Below are 22,411 nucleotides of genomic sequence, written 5' to 3'. Positions count from 1 at the left end.
ACATATGTATGCTTTGCTCATAACTACCAATCCCCTACTTTGGTGCACTTTCCTGTCCCTCTATAAAATCAATACCTACCCCTTTGTTTGGTGCAACTCCCCTTTGGGGCTGCCTTACTGGTCGGTAATAAAGGTAATAAACAATTCCTATAATTTGGGCTTATGAGTATCTGTTCTTGCTGCATTATTTAAATCCATAATAATTCTTTGAAAAGTTAAATGGCTCTTTCCCACTCTCTGTTCCTTAATACTCCTCTACTCCCCATTTCCTTGCTTCTCTTCTGTTTTTTCAAACCTTCTCTTCTAGAGATAGGGGGAATTTAGAAAGAAAATAATGAACTAGAGTTGATGGAAGGAAGGGAGCTTTTTACTGAGGAACCAAGAAGTGAAGGAGAAGTTCTCAGAATCCCGAGTTAGATTTTGGAGAAAAATAACTGCCATTGAGGTTTTGAACTCTGGAGAAAGAAACATCTCCAAAACCCAGCTCTTCTCTCCTGTTGACTTTTCAGTTTGTTCCTGAGAGAAATCATCCTGTTCCCAAATATTTATTTTATTCCATATTTGAATACAACATCTAAAGAAGACTCAAGAAAGATCCAACAAGTGACCTGAACTGCTCAGTTTACCTTGGTAGGCTGTGGTCTCACGTAGGTGGACAAGGTCACACTTGGCACCTGACACCTGACTCCACATTAGTCTGTGACTTACTCTAGAGACTATATTTAATGTGGGCTTAGCCTAGAGGGAGAAAGAATAGCCTCAACTATGCTAAGGAAAGAAGCAACTTTCTTTCAGCCAGATGGTGAGATAAAGGTAGATTTTATAAGCATTAGGGAAAACCCACAGCCCACATACCTTACCCTATACTAAATCCAATTTATAATAAAACCCTGTTACCATTCAAGTGGAGTCATAGTGATTACCTACTGGCCTTAGACAGAGAGAAGCCATTTAGGTCTTAATTACCTTTTTTCACTAGATGGAGACCAGGCTGCTCCTATATAGTAGGAGCAGAAACCTCTCAGATCAGCAACAAGAAAGACATCAAGAACTATTGGTCTGGGAGGTTAGACAAGGTCCCTGGGAACACAAGCTTAATAAAGTTCCAGATTCTGAAGGGACTTCTGAGAGAATGTAATTCATTCTTCCACTCAATATGGACAAATGGTCCTCCAGGCTCTACTCAAATTCTTCCAGTGAATGGGAGCTCACTACTTCACAAGGCATCTCAGTCCATTTTACAAACCTATAATTTAGAATATTTTTTAAAATATATTAATTCTTTTTTAATGTTTAATTTTTTAATTTTGATTTCCAAATTCTACTTAAAAATGAATTGGGGGGCAGCTGGTTAGCTCAGTGGATTGAGAGTCAGCCCTAGAGACGGGAGGTCCTAGATTCAAATCTGGCCTTAGACACTTCCCAGCTGTGTGACCCTGGGCAAGTCACTTGACCCCCATTGCCCACCTTTACCACTCTTCCACCTAGGAGTCAATACACAGAAGTTAAGGGTTTAAAATATTAAAAAATAATAAAAATTAAAATTAAAAAAGATGAATTGGTATAAGCATTTGGGAGGAGGAATTGGGGTAGTAGTTTAGGGCTGAGGAAAAGAAAGGATTAGGGAATAATCTCTGTTGGGAGGTTAGAAAGAGAATCCTTTGGAATGAGTATATCACTTTGACTGGCTTTTGTGGAAAGGAAGAAGAAAGGAGAATTTTCAGACTGGGAAGCATTTGGTGGTAGGACACTGAAGGAACCTGAGTAGTTGGAATTTCATATGGTGAGCAAGGAAGAACCACTGGTAGAATTTGTGTGAAGCATAGTTGACCTGAGAAGAAAGAATAGTCCAACTTTTCAAGTAAATCAAATCACTGTAGCAAGCAGCCTTGAGAATTCCATGTTTGTTCATTCCATGTTTCTCCTCTGAAATTTCAGAAAGGCTTCCTGTTAGAGCTGGCATTATAAAAACTTTGAGATGATTCTTTCAGTTGATAAAGAATGAAATTAGAGGATGTTGCATAGGTGATGAATGTCACTCCAATTGTTAACATTAGTTTTCTCTTCCATCTTCCTATAGTGCCACTCAAGATGAAACAGAGCCATAACATGACTCCTGAAGTAAAGTCATTTCTTACATGCTACATCACTGGATACTATAAAAAAAAAGATCTGTTGCAATTGCTTCAAGTTGAAAAGATCCTGGAGAATGAGAGTTTGGAAATCCAGTTCAAAGGAAATGGCATTTATCAGGACTTGATAACTAATGAAAATTATTTTGAGAGAAAAAATATTTTTATTTGTTTTTAAAATATGAGAGTTTACCTGAAAGCCTTATCATGAACAGGGATAACTAACAAGAAGTTAAGGACTGACAGGAACATACAGAAGGAATTCCATCGCCCTTTCAACCAGAATGGGAGGAAGAGCTGGAAGGGTCATCATTTCTGCCCCTACCAACATCTCTGTATTTCTCATGCCTTCACTCAATAGTCTCCTGTATTCATGTGTCTGGCCAAGAGAATTAAGTACACCCAGACCCTGCTCTGCCACAGATGACATTAAGATGAAAAATAAATGTCAACCTGTAACAAAATTAAGTTGTGCAAATTAATCTGGGGTGGGTTTCTTGGAAGGGGAGGATGTGGGTGGCTAAATAAGGGGAAGGTTCACAACTGTGGTTTCACTGGTATAAAGAGGTATCAAAAGAGAAATTCCCTCTAACAAAGCTAATGTTCTGCTTTTAAATCCTTAGGTGGTTATGTGGAGACACTGAAGAGTTAAGTGACTTACCCACTGTTAAAAGTAGATGATAATACTGCAATGTCTTACTGCCCAAAGCTTCCAGGAGAGTTTGTTGTGAGATTAACATGCCTTTTAAAGGGGCTGATGGTAATAGAGCAGTGGCCTAAGATACTAATAGACTCTGACCTATATTCATCTATCTTGGAAATGACATGGTGGCTTTTTGGGGAAACTTCCCTTCTTTTTTCCTTCTTTCACTTCCTTCTCACCTTGTTCTTTGAATTCCCTTTCTCTTTATACTTTTTTTCTATAATTTTCTCCAGTACAATGATTTTACTTCCACAAAACTGGTGCACAAATCTTTGGTTTAGCCTCTCCCAACACTGGAAGCTTTTGTTAACCACCCATTACATTTAAGACCTCTGAGTTATCATGGGACAACTCATTTACCCTTTTCTTTTTCTTGTACTTGACTCTCTCTAGGATCTCATTAATCCTAGAAGCTTTCCTCATTCCCCCCCTTTTTTTTGAAACTTTTATTTTCTTTAGAATTGATACTAAGAATTGGTTCCAAAGCAGAAGACTCATAAAGGTCAGGCAATTGAAGTACAGTCATTTACCTAGACTCACACAGCTAGGAATTGTCTGAGGCCAGAAATTAATCCATTACCTCCAATCTCCAGACCTGTTCTCTATCTACTGAATCACTTAGCTGTTCCATTCATTCCTTCTGAATTGTAGAGCCTTCCCTATTTTTAATTATTACCTTCTTCACTTGAATAGAGGTTTCTAAATACAATTTTTTGTATATTTTCAAACCAATTAGATCATAAGCTCCTTGAGGGAAGGAACTAGGGGGGTGGGGGGGCTGCCACTTTTTATATCCCAGCACAGAGCACACACACAATGATAATTGATTAGTGATTGATTTATAACCAGAACACAGGCATTTCAATTGTAGCTTCTAGTTTTCCAACCACACAAGCCACAATGTATTATTTTCCACTTTCTTAAATAGGTAAAAGCCAACTAACTGGTTTAGCTTCCTTCTACCTTGGTCCTTAAGGCAAGAGAACAAATCACTTTCTTGGAGCACTGGACATCATTTCTCCTTACTCTCTGTGTGTATCACTCCCAAAAGGACAAAGAGAACATGGCACCACAACACTCAGTTCAAAACTTGCCATCTTGTCATCAGGTTAGTGCCTCCTCTCCTCACTCCTAAACAGGATAGCCCTCATTCAAGGCCAAGCCATCCCTAAATAGCACTCATCCTATGCCTGTGACCACACATTCCCCCCAGTCCTATAAGAAGTGTGTTTGGATGTGTTACCCCACAGAATCCTTGAGTCTCCAAGATGGACAAAACCTCAGAGTTCTTCTATTCTGACCTCAGTCTAAAGAATGCTCTCTACAAACATCTACTGGGAAGCCTTTAGTAGAGAGAGAATTCATTGTCTACCAAGGGCCACCCATCACATTTCTGCAGAGTTTCCATTGGAATAGGGAGAAGTGCATTGAATTCTCTCTCTCTTTTAATCCTGAGCTCTGAAATCTGGGTTACTTCTGATCTCTGTAGTTATGAAATGAGTTTGGTCCCTCTTACTCATGACAAGTCTTTTGGTATTTGATGGCACTGTGTCCTTCCTAAGTCTTGTCTTTCCAGAGTAAATATCCTCTGTTCTCTCAGCTGATTTTTTTCTGGTTTCTAATCTGATTCCTTTCTTCTCAAAGTATTTCAGGTTGTCGATGTCCTTCCTAGAACGTGACTTTTAGAATTGGACACAATATCCCATTTGTAGTCTGAATCAGGTAGAATTCAGAACAATCAAGCCTCTTCATCCACACCTATACTTAAGTTTATTCAGCATGAGGTTATATATTTGGTTTTCTTTTGTTTAGTTATTGTGGACAACTACATTGGTTCAATGTGCAATCAGTTGGCATAGTGATAGAGTGCTGGGACCTTAAATCAGGAAGACTTGAGTTCAAATCCAGCCCCAATTACTTACTAGCTAAATGACCCTGGGAATTTTATTTAATTATTTTTCTCAGTTTCCTCATTTGAAAGATGAGGTGGAGAAAGAAATGGAAAACTAATTTAACATCTTTGTCAAGAAAACTTCAAAAGGAATCACATAGTCTACCATGAATCACTCAGATCTTGCTGTCCATTAACCACCCCCCACGGTCTACTTTACATAAATTGCTCTTGAGACATACCCAACTTATTTTCTTTCTGACATTTCACATTCTGTTTGTTTTTTCTTCCAGTATCCAGAGAGCAACTTCCACCCTGAGCCTTTCACTGGCCTTTGGATTATCAACTTCTGAGAAGATCTAAACATCTTATAAGATAAAAAGAAGAGAGAAACATCATACCCTCCATTAGATGTCTGCTAAATCTGATGTCTTATCAAAATAAATCTCTAAACTTGGTATGATGGGACCCTTGGTCACTATTCTCCTATTGTGTTTTATGGGTCATAATGTGCAAGCAATCAGACTTTTGTGAGTAAAGCAAAGGGGAAAGAGTTATTGGTTTGATTTGAGAGTTTGAGAAGTAGCATACACTCAGAGAGTGAGAGGTAAGTAGAAACAGAACAGGTGTGAGAGGGTAAAAGTTGGGGCAACTTCATATGGCACTGGATCTCTTTCAAGGCTCTGAAGAAAACCTAATCTATGCATAGTGTCTGAGACTCAATCTATGTTAGGAGACAAAGAGTGGTTTGGGATGGAGGAAGGGCTATGGCTCCTATGGTTGAGGCCAAGAGTCAGCTAACTGTGCCAGCATTCTATGCCCATAATGCCATCTCTCAGAGAATACAAATATTTGATGGGAGAGGAGACGGGTTTAGTGGACTGAGGTCTACAATACTCATTCATCTCCAGTTGAGATCACCCTCAAGCTCAAGGATATGCTTGAACATCCAGTGTTGGGAAGGTGGAGCCTGTGAGATAAATGCTAAATCCTCTAAGGGAGATATCATAGAGTATAAATCCTATGCTCTTTGTCCCCTGGTTACCCTGCCAGAGATATAATCAGGGTGAGAGGATCTTTGGCCTAACCAGAAAATAGTTATTTTTACATCTGTGCATTAATAATAATTTACATTTACGCAACACACTGTATGCCTGTGGGCCTGGTAGAGACCTGATACACTATTATGAGTTGAACAGAGGGAAACAGTAGTGATCCTTTTCTCAGAAAGGGACAGTCTGCTCATCCAGGCAAGGGATCAAGGCTTTGGCTTAAAGCCAAAATTTAGAGGCAAGGACATGGAAGAGGGTAGGTTGGAACGCTGTAGTGGCTAGGATCTTGGATTTCTTCTCATTCTCCTCTCCTCCTCTCAAATCTTTTTTTTCCTTTTCTACCATTTATATTTATTACAAATCATTCCAGTGCTTTCCAGCACAATAAATTCACAAAAACACAAGACCAACTCTCTGAGGTTGCTGAATAATAACCAGCTGTAAACCTGATAAAACTGGGCCCTGTGTGAAAAATGCCTTTGGAGAAAAGGCTCAAGAGCAGCAGCAGTGTAGCTTCTCTCCTTCAGTTGCAAAAAGTCAAAGCCTTAAAGAAGCATCTAGATTCGAGTCCTATCTGAGGGCCACTTGAGGCAGTCTTCCTGGGGCAACCAAGGAACTGGGCATCATATCTCAATGGCACTTCACTAAGACATTATCGTTTTCAGTCCTGAGTGTTTTCTTGTATTTCCTCATCTTCTCTGCCATTCAGGAAGGAAGGACAAAGGGTTTTAAATCCCCTGTCTTCAGGTCCAGACAGCCCCTGTAATCATCCCTGGCAGCTAGGTCTTAAATGTCCTCTTTAGAGAAGAAATAGGGCCATTTTGCCACTGGTGGTCCTCATGTAGTGCTATTCAGCTAGTCACTGCTTGTCTTGAGGGTCATGATGTGGAAGGGATACCTATACTTCCAATGAATGGAAGCTTAGTAACAGAGCCGATTTAAAGACAACTCTAAGATTTAGCATGTCTCTATTTATATTGAATTGAAATCTGCCTCCCTATAACTTCAATCCATTGATCTTGCTTCAAAAACTAAGCCCTTCAGACAAATGACAAGGAATGCTATCTACCTCCAGAGAAAGAACTACTGCAGTCAGAATGCAGATCAAAGCATACTATTCTTCAAATTTGAGGCCATCTGTAATTGGGAAAGAGAAAAGGAAGATAAAAGAGGGAAGAGAGGGAAAGAAGTATGGATTGAACAGAGAAGGAAGTGACTTCTTCAAAATGATGGTACAGTGGGGAAACCATGGACTCAGGAACTTCTAGTACCTACTATCTTTGTGTACTAGGGAAAAAAAAACATAAGTTCTCTGGACTTCTGTTTCCTCATCTATACAATGAAGGTGTTAGATTAGATGGTCTTTGATATTTCTCTTTGATCTAATAATCTTAATATAGATCAATAAATGGTGAAGCCTAACCTAGAACCAAGGTCTTCTAATACCCGATCGAATGCTCTATCCATTATACCACACTGGCCTTTATTCTCCAGTGCCAACAAAAGGCATCTGGATTAGCTGCCATGATAGTAGGTCAGTGGATAAGACAACTTTTTGTAATAGAAAAAGCAATTGGATCTGAGTTAGGGAACCTACAGTAGAATCTTGGTTCTGCTATTAACTGTCCTAGAAAGTTAAACAATTCAGATGCAGATCTCCTGAGAATAAGTCTATCCTCTACAATATATCACTGTCTCTTGTGAGTGGGCATGTGTGTGTGTACATGCATGTATACAAGTGACCATGTGAGGAAATTTGGAAATGGTTAGATTTGGATTGGGAACTGAGTTGAGAAATTGGAACATTTGAATTTGAACTTTGTATTACAGAGGTATACAGGTAGATCCGAAGGAATTGATTCTCCACTTGGGAGCCAATTGGTCTAGATTTGGGGTGTAGAATTTTTGGCCAGCCAGCCAATCCATCAATAGGAAGAGTTTTTAGGGCCTTGTATTTCTATATGTGTTTGAGTTCTCATAGGGTAAGAGCTACTGAGTCAATTATAATCAGAACACTTGGATTCCAGTTTAGCTCCCAAGCATCCAAACCCATAGATCACAAAGAAGAGATTTCCAAGTCTCCCAAATTTATTGTTGTTGATTCGTTTTCAGTCAGGTCCAACTCTTCATGAGTCCATTTGGGATTTTCTTGGAAAATTTACTGTAGCTGTTTGCCATTTCTTTCTTCAGCTCATTTAAAAAATGAGAAAAATGAGGCAAACAGTTAAATGATTTGTCCAGGATCACACTGTTAATGTCTGAGGCCAGATTTGAACTCAGGGAGTTGAGCCTCCCCAAATCTCCCAAACAGGGAGGAACCAATTAGTATTTTTTCTTTCCACCTTGGGGTTCTTAGCAATAATCAGTCAGTTTTCACCAACAAGAATTTTTAGATATTGTGGACCATTGTTGCCCCTCATTGCCTATATCTGGTCCTACTAAAATCACCTGAAGTACAAGCTTTCCTATAGAATCTCTAACTTCACTCTCTTTAAAACAACAGTCGGCAACCTTTTTGGCCCTGAGAGCCATAAACACTGCGGAAGGAGGAGGATGGAGGCGCTGGAATATGAGGTGGGGGCTGAAAGGCCCCCTGGGGCACATCCTGGGGCTCTGCCAGGACTGGTCAGGAGGTGGAGCCAGATATGGCTCCAGAGCCATAAGTTGCCAACCCCTGCTTTAAAACATGCATTCTTATGATCTGGGTAGTACCCCATTCCTGCCTCTAAATCTAAACCTGATCTAGGATTAGTCATGCCCTAACCAGCATAAAGTCCACTTCTGTGGCCACATACCTTTCCCCCAGCACTGTAGCAAATGTATTTGAATGTTCTTCCTACAGAATCACAGACTCTTTCTCAGAGTTGCAGAAAACCGCAAAGGTCTTCTAGTCTAGTCCTTATCCAAAGGTTGAATTCTCTCTGTAACCTCCTCTTAGAAGGCCTTCAGCAGAGAGAGTATTCTTTGTCTCCTGAGGCAGCCATTCCATTTCTGGACAACTCTCCTTGGTAGGATATCCCATTTGAAATGTCTCCCTTTTACTACTGTAATTTGTTATTATTGCTGTTGTTCATTCATTTCAGCCATGTCTGATTCTCCATGACCCCATTTGGGGTTTTCTTGGCCAAGATACTGGAATAGTTTGCCATTTTTCTTCTCCATATTACTTTATGGATAAGGAAACTGAGACAAATGGGGGTAAGTGATTTGCTCAAGATCACATAGCTACTAAGCGTCTGAGGCTATCTGGCTCCAGGCCCAGAATTCTATCCACCATACCACCCCACCACCCTGTTACTTCTACCTCAGATTTGCCCTGTTACTCCTACCTGAGTTCTAATCTCTGGGTTTAGTTCTTCTCTCTGTAACCATAGAGAATGTCTATTTCCTCTTTCATGTGATAACCCTTTAGGTATTTGAAGAGAGTCAATTTGTCCTTCTTATCTTATGTCCTCCAAATATGCCCAGGTGCCTTCAGCTGACATTCCTGGTTTCTAATGTGTTCACCATCCTGGTTATCTTCCTCTAGAAGCATTCCAGCTTGCCAATGCCCCTACTAAAATGTGGCATTTAGAACTGGACACAATATCCCCTGTGGTCCCTATCTAAACATTATAGGTAGATTCATAAGGTCTAAAATAGCTTATTAGAGTTTTTTAGGACAATTGCACTGACTCAAATAGAGCTTAGTAGTCCACTAAAATGCCCAGGTCTTTTTAATACAAACTGTTCCTGGAATACAGCCTGGTTTGGGGTTTGGTAGGGGTTTTTTGGTTCTATTTTTAGTATCTATTTGTTTTATTTCCAATACTCAGGGGGTGGATTCCACCCTGACACTCTCATTGGCCACTGAACTGTTGTCCTCTTCTGAGCTGGGTCCATCAGCTTCTAATACAGTATTAGAGAAAACCAGAACCAAATCTATACTGAATCTGACCCATCATCAAAATAAGTCCCCAAACCTGGAATAATGGGGCTTCTGACCACTGTATTTCTCCTGCTCATGCTTACAGGCACCACAGTGCTGAAGGAATCAGGAATTCGTGAGTAGAGCAAATGGGAAAGAGCTGCTTTGGTGGTGAGGGGTAGAATACTATCACAGAGTAGTTAACAGAAAATGCTAAATTTGGACTTTGAGAATCTGGGTTTGAATTTCAGCTCTGCCAATTTGTCATTTGTAATAAGGTCAATTAATTTTCACAGGCCACAGTTTCTCATCTGTAAAGTGGAGGAGTCTAAACTATTTGTCCTCTGAGTCTAGTTCTGGAATGATGATCCTAGAAGTATAGGACCTTGGAGTTAGGATAGGACTCTGTAAGCAATATTTGTCTTCTGTGTTGACACTGAGGTATTAGATTTGGGTAGGCCACTTTGTTCTGCCTCAGGACAATATAGAAGAAATATATAAGCAGCAGGAAATCTAGAGAGCAAGAAGTAATGAAAGAAAGGAAGGGGGGAATCTGTCTTCCATAAACCACTTTGGCCTCCTCAAAAATGCCACGCCATAGTGGGCAGGGAGGTAGTTCAATGGATCTAGAGAAGGGAGGTCTTGGGTTTAAATCTCAGATACTTCCTAGCTATCTGACCCTAGATAAGTCATTTACCCTCTACTACCTAACCCTTACCACACTTCTGCCTTGGAACCAATACACAATATTGATTCTAAGATGGAAGGTAAAAGTTTAAAAGCAAAAAAAAAAGATATCATGTCATGGGTCCAAGTCTCTGGGTGCTGAGGTCTTTCCTCCTTCACCCCACAACAAATAGCTGGTTACTCAGTCAGAGAGACAGACAGACAGACAAATACACATACTCACACATGGCCATAAGGATGACTACTCTATTGTTCTTAAGGAATTATCCTCCTGTTTCTAGACCTTTCATCCATCTAGTAGCCCCAAGAAAGGGTTCAAAGATAAGAGTAAAGAAGTTGAAAGATGTTGTTACTTGAGATCAGGGATATTAGATGCAGAGGTTGGATAGGAATGATATGATGAAGGCTGGGGCACTTTCAGGGGGCATGTTCCAGCTTTTTATGACCAGAATGCCACCTCTGCAACACTAGTACATCATAATGGGGATGGATGTCTAGAGCTCATTCTCATGCTTGAAAAAAAATCCCTGCCTTCAAAGAGTTTTCATTTTATTGGGAGAGAAGGCAAACAACAAGATTCAAATCTATGTCTCCTCACCTCAAAGTCTCTCTGTGACACTTTGGTTTCTCGGGTTGTGTATCTAGTTAATTATGCACATGAGTAGCTTTTGGCAGGATCCAAATTCCTGGCTGACATTTAATGTCTTTCACAATCTGGCTCTAACCTATTGTCCCAGCCTCATTATGCACAATCACCTTTTACACTCTAGTTATACAGCAAAATGGCCTTCATCAAACACTCCATTTTCTGTCTTGATGCCTTTCATAGACTACCTTCAATACCAAGAATGCATTCGTTCCTCCCTACTAGCTCTTAGACCTCTCAGTTTCTTTCAAGACTCACTTCATTGCCCACCTTCTACAGGAAGTCTTTCCTAATTACCCCCAGCCCCACCTAACAATAATTACTGTGAATTTATCTATTTATTTACTTTATAGATATATGTGTCCTCCATAGAATGATAGCTCCTTCCAGGCAGGGATTGTTTCCCTTTATTTTCCAGTGCCTAACACAGGACCTAGCCCACAATAAGAGCTCGGTAAATATTGGCTAATTGATTGAATGACTGTTTTGTTTATGTGCTTGTCCTTTTTTGAAAGAATATTTTAAAATGCAGACTATTTGAGGTAGGAGGAAGCCACAAAGTCTAACATATCTTTAAATAAATCACCTCATCAGGACATTTCTTCAGTGGGTCTGAAAGGGATCCAATTGGGACAGGGAAGCAACAGGAAGCAGCAGTGATCCTGTCCTTGCATGGACTCACCTTCATACACAAGCAAGAGATGGGCCTTATTCTGAAACTAAAACTTAACTAAAAGGATTCTTTACCAAGGAACTAGACAATATATTTTAGGAGGTCTATGAATTTGGATGGTGTTGTTTCATACTTATTTCAATATAACTGGTTTCTTTTGTAATCCTATGCATTTTTATTTTATGCATTTAAAAACATACTAAGAAGTACCAGATTGTCAAATATTAAGATCTCTCAAACTCAGAGGAAAGGACATGAATGGGTGAGGGAAGCAATATGGCTGTCAAGTTTGAGCAGGTCTCAAATATCTTCTGATCCTTCATTTCTCCTTCACCATGTTTTTTAATTTCCCCTGTGCCCAAGAAAGAAGGTCATCTGAGAATGGAAGGAAGTGCTAAGGATGGTGGAGGGACTGGCTTTTTTGCCTAATTATTTCTGATTCTAGAGAAAATGCTTAGTCCCATCTTCTACCACCCTAAATCAGACTTCTTTGCATCTAGTTGGTGGGGGTGGTATGGGATGGAGTAGTTATAGGGTAGGGAGGACTAGGAAAATTAGTCAGGAAAATGGAAATAATAGTAGCAAATATTTAGGTAATGACATCTGTCCTGTAATAAAAGGATTTAGGGCTGGAATGGATCTGGAAAAGGATCTAGTCCTTTGGACAAAGAAAGAAACTGAGGCTGAGAGACAAGAAATGACTTGTCTAAGATAAAATAAGTATTGAATAGAAAAGCCAGACTCCAGTTCCTCTGAGTCCACTACTCCAGAGTTAGCTGGTGAATAAAATGCTGGATTTGAAGATAAGATCTAAGTCCAAGTTTAGCCTCAAACATTTACTAGCTAAGTGATCCTGAATAAATTATCTTTCATCCTCAGATTCCTCATCCATAAAAATGATAAAAATATTGGGTTTTTTGTGAGGATCAAGAGAGATAATATTTCATCATTTTGCAAACTCTTTGTATACATACATTGGCTATTGTTTTCTGACCAGTCTTTCCTCAAAACCTTGGAGAGTAATTCTTCCCGGTATCACTATATACATTTTCCAGATGAGAGATGACTCTGGGAGTTTAAGTGGCTGCTTTCCCACAATGTTCTCCTCTCCTCTTTCTTCTAACTTCCTTTCTTCTAGATGGAGACCAAGCTTCACTAACAATATTGATTCAATAGCTCCTCAGACTCTGAAATGTCAACAGGGAAAATATCTGAAGCTATTAGGCTGAGAGGGGAGACTGGGGGTCCTAAGGACACAAGCTTAACAAAATGAGTCCCAGAGTCAAAAGTAGCTTCAGAGAGACTCTAGTGCAGAGGTCAGCAACTTTTTTGGCCGTGAGAGCCATAAACGCCACATTTTTTAAAATTAATTTCGTGAGAGCCGTATAGTGTTCACAGTGTGCTCCTGTATCAGTGCCTGAAAAAAAAAATTTGGCTTTATGGCTCCTGCAGAAAGAGCCATATCTGGCCCTCAAAAGAGCCATACGTTGCCGACCTCTGCTCTAGTCCAATCTTCCACCCAGGGCAATAATAACCTTTGCCAGACAAGTGGTTATCCAGACTCTGCTTGTCCAGTGTGTGCAAACTGACTTTCTCAGGAGGCATCTTGGCCCATTTCCAGAGAACTCTTAAGAGTTAGGAAACTCTTCCTTTCCTTTCCAATTGAAAGCAGGTTCTCTATAACTTCAACTGTTAATTGTACTTCAAGGACACAGAAAAAATCTGGTCACTCTTTCACAGGACAATTTTTTAAATATTTAAAAATAGCTATCATATCCCTATTCCCCTCCTATCTTCCATCATTCCTTCTCTTTTCAAAGCTTCTTTCTTCTGGTCTTCATAGCACAAAGCTCTGAGTATCCTTACCATCCTGATTAACCTCCTCTGGTACCAATTCAGCTCATCATTCTCCTTTCTAAAATCCCATTCCTACTCCAAATCTGTCTGTCTGTCTGTCTGTCTGCCTCTCTCTCTCTCTCTCTCTCTCTCTCTCTCTCTCTCTCTCTCTCTCTCACACACACACACACACACACACACACAACTATTCCCTCTCTTCCTCAGCTTTCCTTTAACTGATCTTCATGTGTCAAAGCTCTGAATATCTTTATTATCCTGGTCAGCCTTCTCTGTAACCAATCCAACTTGTCATTGCCCTTCCTAAAAGTGCAGTACTCCAAATATGATTAGGGGAGAGAAGAATGGGAATGAGATCACCAGAGGGGCCAAAGCTGCTAAGTAAAACAGACTAGATAAGTTAGAAGCTAGAGAAGGGATACCATGGGTCCCATTGACAAAAGCCTAGATTTCAGTCAGTCCCTCATTCTTGACCCTTCCTCCTCCACTGCTCAGTGAGCAAGTTTCTTATTTGGAGTATTAACACTAACCTGTCTCACTCCAGTTCTCCTAATTTTCTTCCAGGGTGTTACTCTCTGATATATGAGGATGTGGCTCGGTCACATCCTAGGCCAGAACAATCCAACTTCACAAACACTGGCTACCTCAATGGCCAAGTCTTCTACCAATATGACAGCAAAAGCCAGAAAGCAGTACCCTCACCACCCTGGGACAAAGTGGAGGGAATACATGACTGGGAGAAGGAAAGCCAGCTTCAGAAAAGAAGGCAAGACTTTGTGTTAGACAACATGCAAAACATCCTGGACTATTACAATGATGGGAATGGTGAGTAGATACATTCAGGGGTGCAAGGACCATGGGTCTAGGGGCCCACTGCCTAAGAGGGGTTTTAAGGGCCTACTCTATGCTTCAACTCAAACTCAATCAGCAGCTCCTCTTAGCAACTTGCTCCTAAACTGGAGATATGGTTAGCAATCCTTTTCAAAAAAAATTACAAGGAAATAATTTATAGTAAGGGTTCTTAACCTTGATCCTTTTGGCAGGCTGGTAAAGCTTATGGGCCCTTTCTCAGAATCATGTTTTTAAGTGCATTAATTAAAATACATAGCATTACAAAGAAAACCAATTATATTGTAATGTAGGTCTTGGGAAAAAAAGTTTAAACACAAGTCACAAGCTCTGAATATCAACCTAGAGACCCAGTTAAGAACTCCAGGTATATATAGAACTGTTCTCTTTCTGAAATTTGCTTACTGTCTGAAAGTAGTCTTTAGCTGCTAAATCTTTCTTACTGAATGGGTCCATGTACTACCAGGGGTAAGAGTAAACAGAAATAGTGGAGAAGTCAGTACAGGTATCCCTTCCACATTGTAGGGAACCCCCACAAACTGTAAAATCTGCATAAAATTTTTTGGCTTGCCCTTCCTAAAAGAGAAATTGATTTTTTTTCTTTTTTCTTATAAGGGTGTTTATAGTGCCTTATTATAAAGTTTAGATTAAGTATTTGGACAGTATGTTGATATATACATATATTGTATGCATTTCTGAGTTTCTAAATTTTTCCTGTGTCATGGTTTGGCCTTTGCAACTTCCACAAAACTCCCCCCAAATTCCCATTTAATTACTTATGCCAACCTGTGATATAGTAAGTGGTGATAGGGAAAATTACTATGTGGAAGAGACAACTGTATTTAAAAATACATTTTGGTGCACTCTAAATACTTGACGGTACTTGGGCCTTGGATGTTTCCAGGGTCCCATATCTTTCAGGGACGTTTTGGCTGTAAACTTTGTGGTGATAACTTCACAAAGGGATTCTGGAAGTATCAGTATGATGGAAGGGACTTCATCGAATTCAACCCTGATGGGAAACCATCCTGGATCCCTCTGGATCCTGCAGCTCACATGATCAAGCAAAGGTGGGAAGCAGACCCAGGTGCTGTGTATCGGGCCAAAGCCTATCTGGAGGAAGAGTGTATTGGAGCCCTAAAAAGATACATTGAATATGGGAAGACTCATCTTCGCCAGCTAAGTACCTATCTATACTTTGGTTTTCCTACTCACTTTATATGGGCCAAGGGAGGAAACACTTGAAAACACTTGAAAATACTTGCTGTGACAAAAGATAACCAAAAGAAACTATTCTCATGTTTTCAAATCTCTACTGGCTCCCAGCTATTTCCTTCCCTTCCCATTTATAATAACCAGGGAATCAAGATGTTTGAAAATGGGATCTGGACAACTCCTGAGCTCTCCTTAGCTCTGCTGGAAGTAATTGAAAATGTTCCCAGCTTCTGAAGTGGCTGTCTAGAGTTGGGGTTAAATGCCAGGGTTGGGATTTAATCATTGGAGTTTATTGGGAATATAATGAAAGCTCATATATCCAGCTGTTGCCTGTGTGGGTTTCCTGCTTATCCATGCTGTCTTTGGATGGGCAAAATATGTCCAAAGGAGCCTCACCAGGCTTTGGTTGCTATCAACACAGAGGACTAATCACACTGGGATTGTCTGCCTTCTGGAGAGGACACAGCCAGATGTTCTCCTCTGGCAGAGAAATCTCCAATCTATCTCTCACACAGAATTACCCAGATGCTTAGGTTATTTGGTCAGACCATAGTTGGTCTGGAATGATACAGCTCAGATATTGTGATTAAAACCAGAGAACCATTTGATATGAAAACTGGAAAGAATGGGTAGAAATTATCTATTCTAACTTCCCTGTTTTACAACTAAGAAAGCTGAAGGATAGTGAAGTAACAATTTCAGAAGGACTAGACAGCTACTACTTGGTGTTTAGTTGTTCCATTGCGTTCAATTTTTCATGATCCTGTGGACCACAGCACACCAGTACTGTCCATGGTGTTTTCTTGGCAAAGACACTGGAGTGATTACCATTTCCTTCTCTAGTGGATTAAGGCACACAGACTTGGCCAGGGTCACACAGCTAGTTAGTGTCTGAGGTCAGTTTTTAACTCTGGTCTTCCTGAGTCCAACTCCAGCACTATCCACTATGCAATCTAGTTGCCCACAAAATGGAGGAGTTTATATTTAATCTGAGAGAGAATAGGAAGACAAAATAGTTTGATGATTCCAAGATTGCTTCCCACTGAGTGGTAATTCTACCTTTATTCTCCACCTCTAAGAGTTTATGTGTCTGATGTCATTATTGAATATGACAAAGATATAGATAAAGTCCCAGAAAAATCCACAAAGTTTGATCCTGTTCATAATTTAACTTGTAAGGGTGGATTAACACCATAGACAGAGGACTCTTTCTGAGAAGAATCCTATTGGAAATTGTGTGAAACACAGGAAAAACATGTGACACATGTGAATAGAGATATTAAGACTCAAAGTCAGGAAGACAGAGAGGTTTAAGAACTGCCTCTGATTCAAATGGCTATATCACTCCGGGAAAGTCTTTGAAAGCCTCAGTGCATTCAAGCAAATCTCTAAGACTATAATTTTGCAAAACAGTTACTGATTGCATTAATAAAGAGTGTTTCCAAATTGGGAATTCTCTATACTAATGAAATCACAGGTTCAGACTAAAAAAATTAAAATTAAAAAAAACCACTTAACCATCTGAATTAACTGGATTTCATTAGTTTATTATCATCACTCTCTTTCATCCTCCAATGTCATACATGTCCAATGTATTACCATGTTCTGTCGTCTTTCTTTCAAACCTATTTCTTGGACACATGTCTTCCTCTATGTCCTAACCATTCAAGCAATGAATATGTGAAAGTAACAAGGAGGCAGATTTTTGGTTCAATACAAATAAAAATCATCCTAATAATTAGAGATGCTCAAAAATGCAGTTGATTGTCTCAGGATATAGGGAAGTTTTTCATCATTATCTGTTTACAAGCAGAGGCAGTAGGATATCATGTCAGTGATGAAAGAAAAAAAGATAAACTATCAAGGGACTAGTTGGACCACATCATCTCTTAAGTCCTTCTAACCTCAAGAATCTATGCTTTTCCGGGAAGCTAGATAGCTCAGTGGATTGAAAGCAAGACCTAGAGATGGGAAGATAGGCTTAAATTTGGCTTTAGATACTTATTAGCTGACCCCAAGCAAGTTACTTAACCTCCATTGCCTAGCTCTTATTGCTATTTTGCTTTGGAACCAATACATGGTATTAATTCTAAAACAGAAGGTAAGGGTTTAAAAAAAAAGTCTGTGGTTATATTCTAGGTCTACAGGACTGCACGCATATATTATTATAATTGGCTTCTAGGGAAGCTTCATTCCTTCTTCCCTCCAAATTCATCTTGCACATGACTATAAAAATCATAGTATTAGAATACCAGTTTCATTACAACACTTCCTTATTAAAAAAAACCTACAAACCTTTTATCATAAAAAAAAAATTCCAAGTCCTCTACTTGGCCTTTAAGGCTTTCTATAATATGACTTGATTTTCCCTATACAACTACATATCTTTTTATTCATCAGATCTCAAGAGAAACCTTTCTACCCCATTCTTGATGATTAATCCTCAAACTCCATGCTCACTACTCAAAAAGGTATCTCCGCGAGGTCTCATAGTCACAACATAGTCATTCTTACTCTGCATTGTTTTCTCACCTGGAATAGCTTCACTCCATTCTTTGACTTTTCTAAAAAACTTAACTTTCTTTTAAGAACCCATTCAAATTCCAGTTGATTCAGGAATACAACTACTCACATTAAACTTTCTCTTTTCTGAAGCTTTTTTTTTTCATTTTTAAGGTTAAGACCACATAATTTAGCAATTATGAATCTTCTGATTTTTTTTGAATGTGAAGAAAAGCAGGGACCACATTTTTAACTTCTGCATTCATCATACTTCCCAGAAGAGTGATAGCACTAGTTGGGGGAATCAGTAAATACTTATTGATGTGTTGATAATAAACTTTGGAAGGAAGGAAGGAAGAGGGCTTCATGCTGAAGAGAAGGTACAGGTCTGGAAAAATCTCTGTTGTGTTGTTAGAGAGAAAGAGCATTTTGGAAACTATGAATCAATTTGGCTATTATATAGAGGCTGGGGTGGAAAAGAATGAGAGAGAAGTATTTTGAAATGGGGCAACACTGGGAAGCAGTTAATAGGTGGTGGGGCTTGATGGGAAAACTGAGAAATTAGAATCTCATATGATGAACAGTGAAGACTTCATGGGAGTGTTGATAGACCTGAATAAAAAGAACTATAGAATCTTAGAAATAAATGAATCACTAGAGCCATGTTGGTGAACATATGGGATGTGTGCCAGAGGGGGCTACTCCATTCCTCCTCTCCATGTGTGCCTGGGGACATTTCTTATATGAACTACTCCTCTGCCCAGCAGCCCAATGGGAGCTCTTCCTCCCTCCCCTGTCTAGGGAAAGGCAAGGGGCTCACATGTGGCAGTTTGGGCAATCAGTCTCTAAAAGGTTCGCCTTCACTGCACAAGAAAGTCTTGAACAGTCTTGAGAATTCCATGTTTTCTTAGTCAATGATCTTTCCACTGACATAATGCTCTCCCTCCACTCTGAATACCGACCTCCCAGTTTCCCATTATGTTCCAACTAAAATCCTATATTCCACAGGAAGCCTTCTCCAATTCCTCTTAATTCCTTCTTTTAATTATTTCCTATTTATCCTGTTACAACTTGCTTTGTATATATTTGTAAGCATGTTTTCTCCCCATTAGATTGTAAGTAACTTGAGGGTAGGGACTGCCTTTTTGTCTCTCTTTTTTTTTTTATTCCAGCACTTAGCACAGTGTCTGGTACATAGTAGCCATTTAGCTGGCAAAGTGAATATTTTAAAAGATTTAAGGTTATTCTTTCAGTAGGTACAGGAAAAAAATTGGGAATGTCAGATTAGTGGGGATGGTAGATCTAAATTCTATTAATTGCATTACCTGCTCCATTCTCTTCTAGTTCCCCCCACAGTGAATCTCAGCCATAATTCATCCCTCGAAGGAAACTTGACTCTGAAGTGTCTGGCCCATCACTTCTACCCAAAAGAAATTGCACTAAATTGGCTTCGGAATGGAAAGATCCAGGAGAAAAAAGTTGGAGAAATCCAGCCTATTGGAAATGGTACTTATCAGACTTGGATAACTGCTGAAGTTCCTTCTCCAAAAAAAAATAGTTATTCCTGTCACGTGGTTCATGAAAGCTCATTTGAAAGCCTTGTTGTGAACTGGGAAGAAGAATAAAAAGTCAGAGACTAACAGGGCTTTATAGATGCAATTCTATTGTTCTTTAAAGGAGGATGGGAAAGAGAAGTTGAAAGGGCCTTCACAATAACCCATTCCCATTACCACTTCACTTTGTTACCACTTTCTTCAACAGTTACTGTTATTTGGGTCTCTGGCAAAGAGAATTAAATACACCCAGGCCCTCCCTGTCAGAGCATATAATATAAGATGAACAACATTAAGTATAACAAATTAAAATTATGTAAATCAATTTGAAGAAGAACCCTGAATTGTAGTTTTATTGGTTTTATGTGGTTTCATTTTCTCCCAATGAGGAAATTTCCCCCAATAATACAACCACTTTGCAATTAACAATGGATTTGGTGAAATATGGAAGAGTTGAGGTTGAGTGAAATGAGCACAAATGGAGAACAATTTACCTAATAACCCTAATAATAATAATGTGAGGGGAAAGAGCTTTGAACAATCTGAAAACTCTAATGAAAGTAGTGACCAATTATGACTTCAAAAGACTGATGATAAAACATACATCTCACTGAAAGAATGGTGACAGACCAGAGGCATGACATGCATTCTCAGACATGGCCAAAAGACTGATTTGTCTTATATATTTGTTACAAGGGAGAGAATCTATCTGAGTTTGGGGGGGGGATACAAACTTTATGAAAATATGTGTGTCTGTGTATATATATATATATATACATATACATATACATATATTAAATTCCTTTTTGTAACTATAGATAGGGAGCAGCTAGGTGGCTCATCAAATAAAGAGCCAGGTCTAGAGATGAGAGATTCTGAGTTCAAATCTGGTCTCAGACATTTCCTAGCTGTGTGACACTGGGCAAGTCACCTAAAACCCCGACTTACCACGCTTCTGCCTTAGAACCAATGCCTAGTATTGATAAGATGGAAGTAAGGCTTTTAAAAAGAAACTATACATAAGTTCATAGTTTCTTATATAATCCTCTTCCTTGTTCCTGGCATGTTGTAATGTTTATGTTTGTTGATGATTGCTAATTTTTTTTTATGTTTCAGGGTAAAAATATTCTTTCCATATCCCTGTTTAAAAAAAAAGACCAGTGGGTACTTCAAGTTCAACATGTTCAAAACTCTGCTACCTTTCCCCAAAATCTTCCCCTCTCTCTAACTTTCCTGTTTTTGTGGATCCTTCTAGTCACCCAGGATTAACATTCTTATCTCTGAATCATTTCTTACCTCACCAACACTCTATGTCCAATTAATAGCCAAGTCTTGTTCTTCTACATTTCTCCATTTCTCCATTAAAATGCACAACACCCTAGCGGAGGATTTCATTATTTCCTACCAGAATTATTACAATGTCTTCCTAATTGAAACCCCTCCCCAGTTTTTGCTTCACACACTTGTCAAGTGATATTTCTAAATCAAAGTAATGATTATGTATCTTCACTGCAAAAAAATAAATAAATAAAAGGTCTAGAGCATGCTAGGAAAGCATATCAGAGGCAGCATGCTCAGATTTACTCTTTCTGGGATGTATATAAAGAATACACAGAAATTCTATTCTTGATTTTAATCCACCAGGTGGAACTCTGAGGAAGTCAGTTTCTGGCCATGTGTGATGTAAGAATTTGTATCGTCATGAGGAAATGTTTTCTGATTCTCTGAGTTGAAAAAAACTATTATCTCCGAAGTTCCAGAGCTAGAATTGAGTGGATATATAAAAAGGACTGTTCATGGAAAAGGCAAGCTTTTTTTTTCTCTGTGGCTGTTATGAAGCTGAACAAAGATGGTGCCAAAAGTCTTGTGGAGAGGATAGAGAATCTCTATATCCCACCTGGTTATCGTAGCTATGAATATATCTTGTCTCTATGTGCTTATTTTTTCCAGATTTCAAAACAAAAAATATTCTAAGATGGTAGTTTAACAAGCAACCTTCTGAATTCAGATGATTCAGAGGTCCTATTAAGCAGCTAGATTGAATAGTAGCAGTAGCCAGTAGCCACTACAATAGTAGTGGCTGATGACAAGGATGGAGGTTGTAGACTGATACAGAAAGACAATCACCAAAAGACAGTGGCACCTTCTGGGAATGTGACCCTTATAAGAGTCATAGAGAGAAATGTTAGCTGTGAATTTTACAAGGCACTGACACTCAGGGTCAAGTAGAGAGCTATACTTAAAAGGAACTTCATGAGGACATTATAAATGAAGAAAAGGACATCTAGTAACCAAAAAATATGAGAATTCCTTTAGACACTGGGTTTTCTATTCATGTGTCTCGTGATTTTTGTACTTAAATTTCTGCTCACTTTCCCTAAAGCCTCTGTGTGTATTTGTAGGATAGTTTGCCCCAGAATTTTATTCTTGCTATCTAAGTCTGTTTTCTAAAAGCTTATGTCAAAGGTATCACAAAACCATGAAACCATGAGTCAAACAAATGGGAAAGAACTGTCTGGGTTTGAGTACTTGAGAGGCATACTACATTCAGAGAGAAAGAGATGTCTTGGATATAGCACCAGACTTATAATTTTGGCTCTGTCCTACTACCTATATGATCTTGAGCCAGTTAAACTCTAGGTCACAGACTCTTTGCCAGTAAAATGAGGAGTTTTGAGTAGATGGCTTCTAAGTTGCCCTTCCGGTTCTAAATCTAGAATCGTACAGTGGGAAGAACCTCAGAGATA

At 39.2% G+C, this 22,411-nt stretch overlaps 2 protein-coding genes across 2 annotated transcripts in view; one reads left to right on the top strand and one right to left on the bottom strand.

Moving 5' to 3' along the window:
- The window catches only part of KCNK13 (potassium two pore domain channel subfamily K member 13), a 404,887-nt gene that overhangs the window by 274,730 nt on the left and 107,746 nt on the right, over positions 1 to 22,411 (bottom strand). The gene's annotated exons all lie outside the window — the stretch shown is intronic.
- Positions 9,536 to 19,989, top strand: LOC123237838 (zinc-alpha-2-glycoprotein-like). Its single transcript, XM_044665001.1, has 4 exons — positions 9,536 to 9,821; positions 14,110 to 14,370; positions 15,299 to 15,577; positions 19,456 to 19,989. Exons 1-4 carry the CDS (start codon positions 9,749 to 9,751, stop codon positions 19,734 to 19,736), a joined length of 894 nt encoding a protein of 297 aa, XP_044520936.1. The 5' UTR covers positions 9,536 to 9,748; the 3' UTR covers positions 19,737 to 19,989.

This window comes from Gracilinanus agilis, chromosome 2 (genome assembly GCF_016433145.1).
Source record: "Gracilinanus agilis isolate LMUSP501 chromosome 2, AgileGrace, whole genome shotgun sequence".
In the NCBI taxonomy this organism is placed as follows: Eukaryota; Metazoa; Chordata; class Mammalia; order Didelphimorphia; family Didelphidae; genus Gracilinanus; species Gracilinanus agilis.
The sequence above is the reverse complement of the archived record's forward strand: the minus strand, read 5'-3'. Positions and strand labels throughout refer to the sequence as shown.

What these genes read in the sequence shown, in the direction of transcription:
- LOC123237838 (XM_044665001.1), top strand. Translation starts at nt 9,749, where the DNA reads ATGGGGCTTCTGACCACTGTATTTCTCCTGCTCATGCTTACAGGCACC. An exon ending in CTATTACAATGATGGGAATG is followed by an intron (nt 14,371 to 15,298) that starts GTGAGTAGATAC and finishes GGATGTTTCCAG; the next exon opens with GGTCCCATATCTTTCAGGGA. An exon ending in GACTCATCTTCGCCAGCTAA is followed by an intron (nt 15,578 to 19,455) that starts GTACCTATCTAT and finishes ATTCTCTTCTAG; the next exon opens with TTCCCCCCACAGTGAATCTC.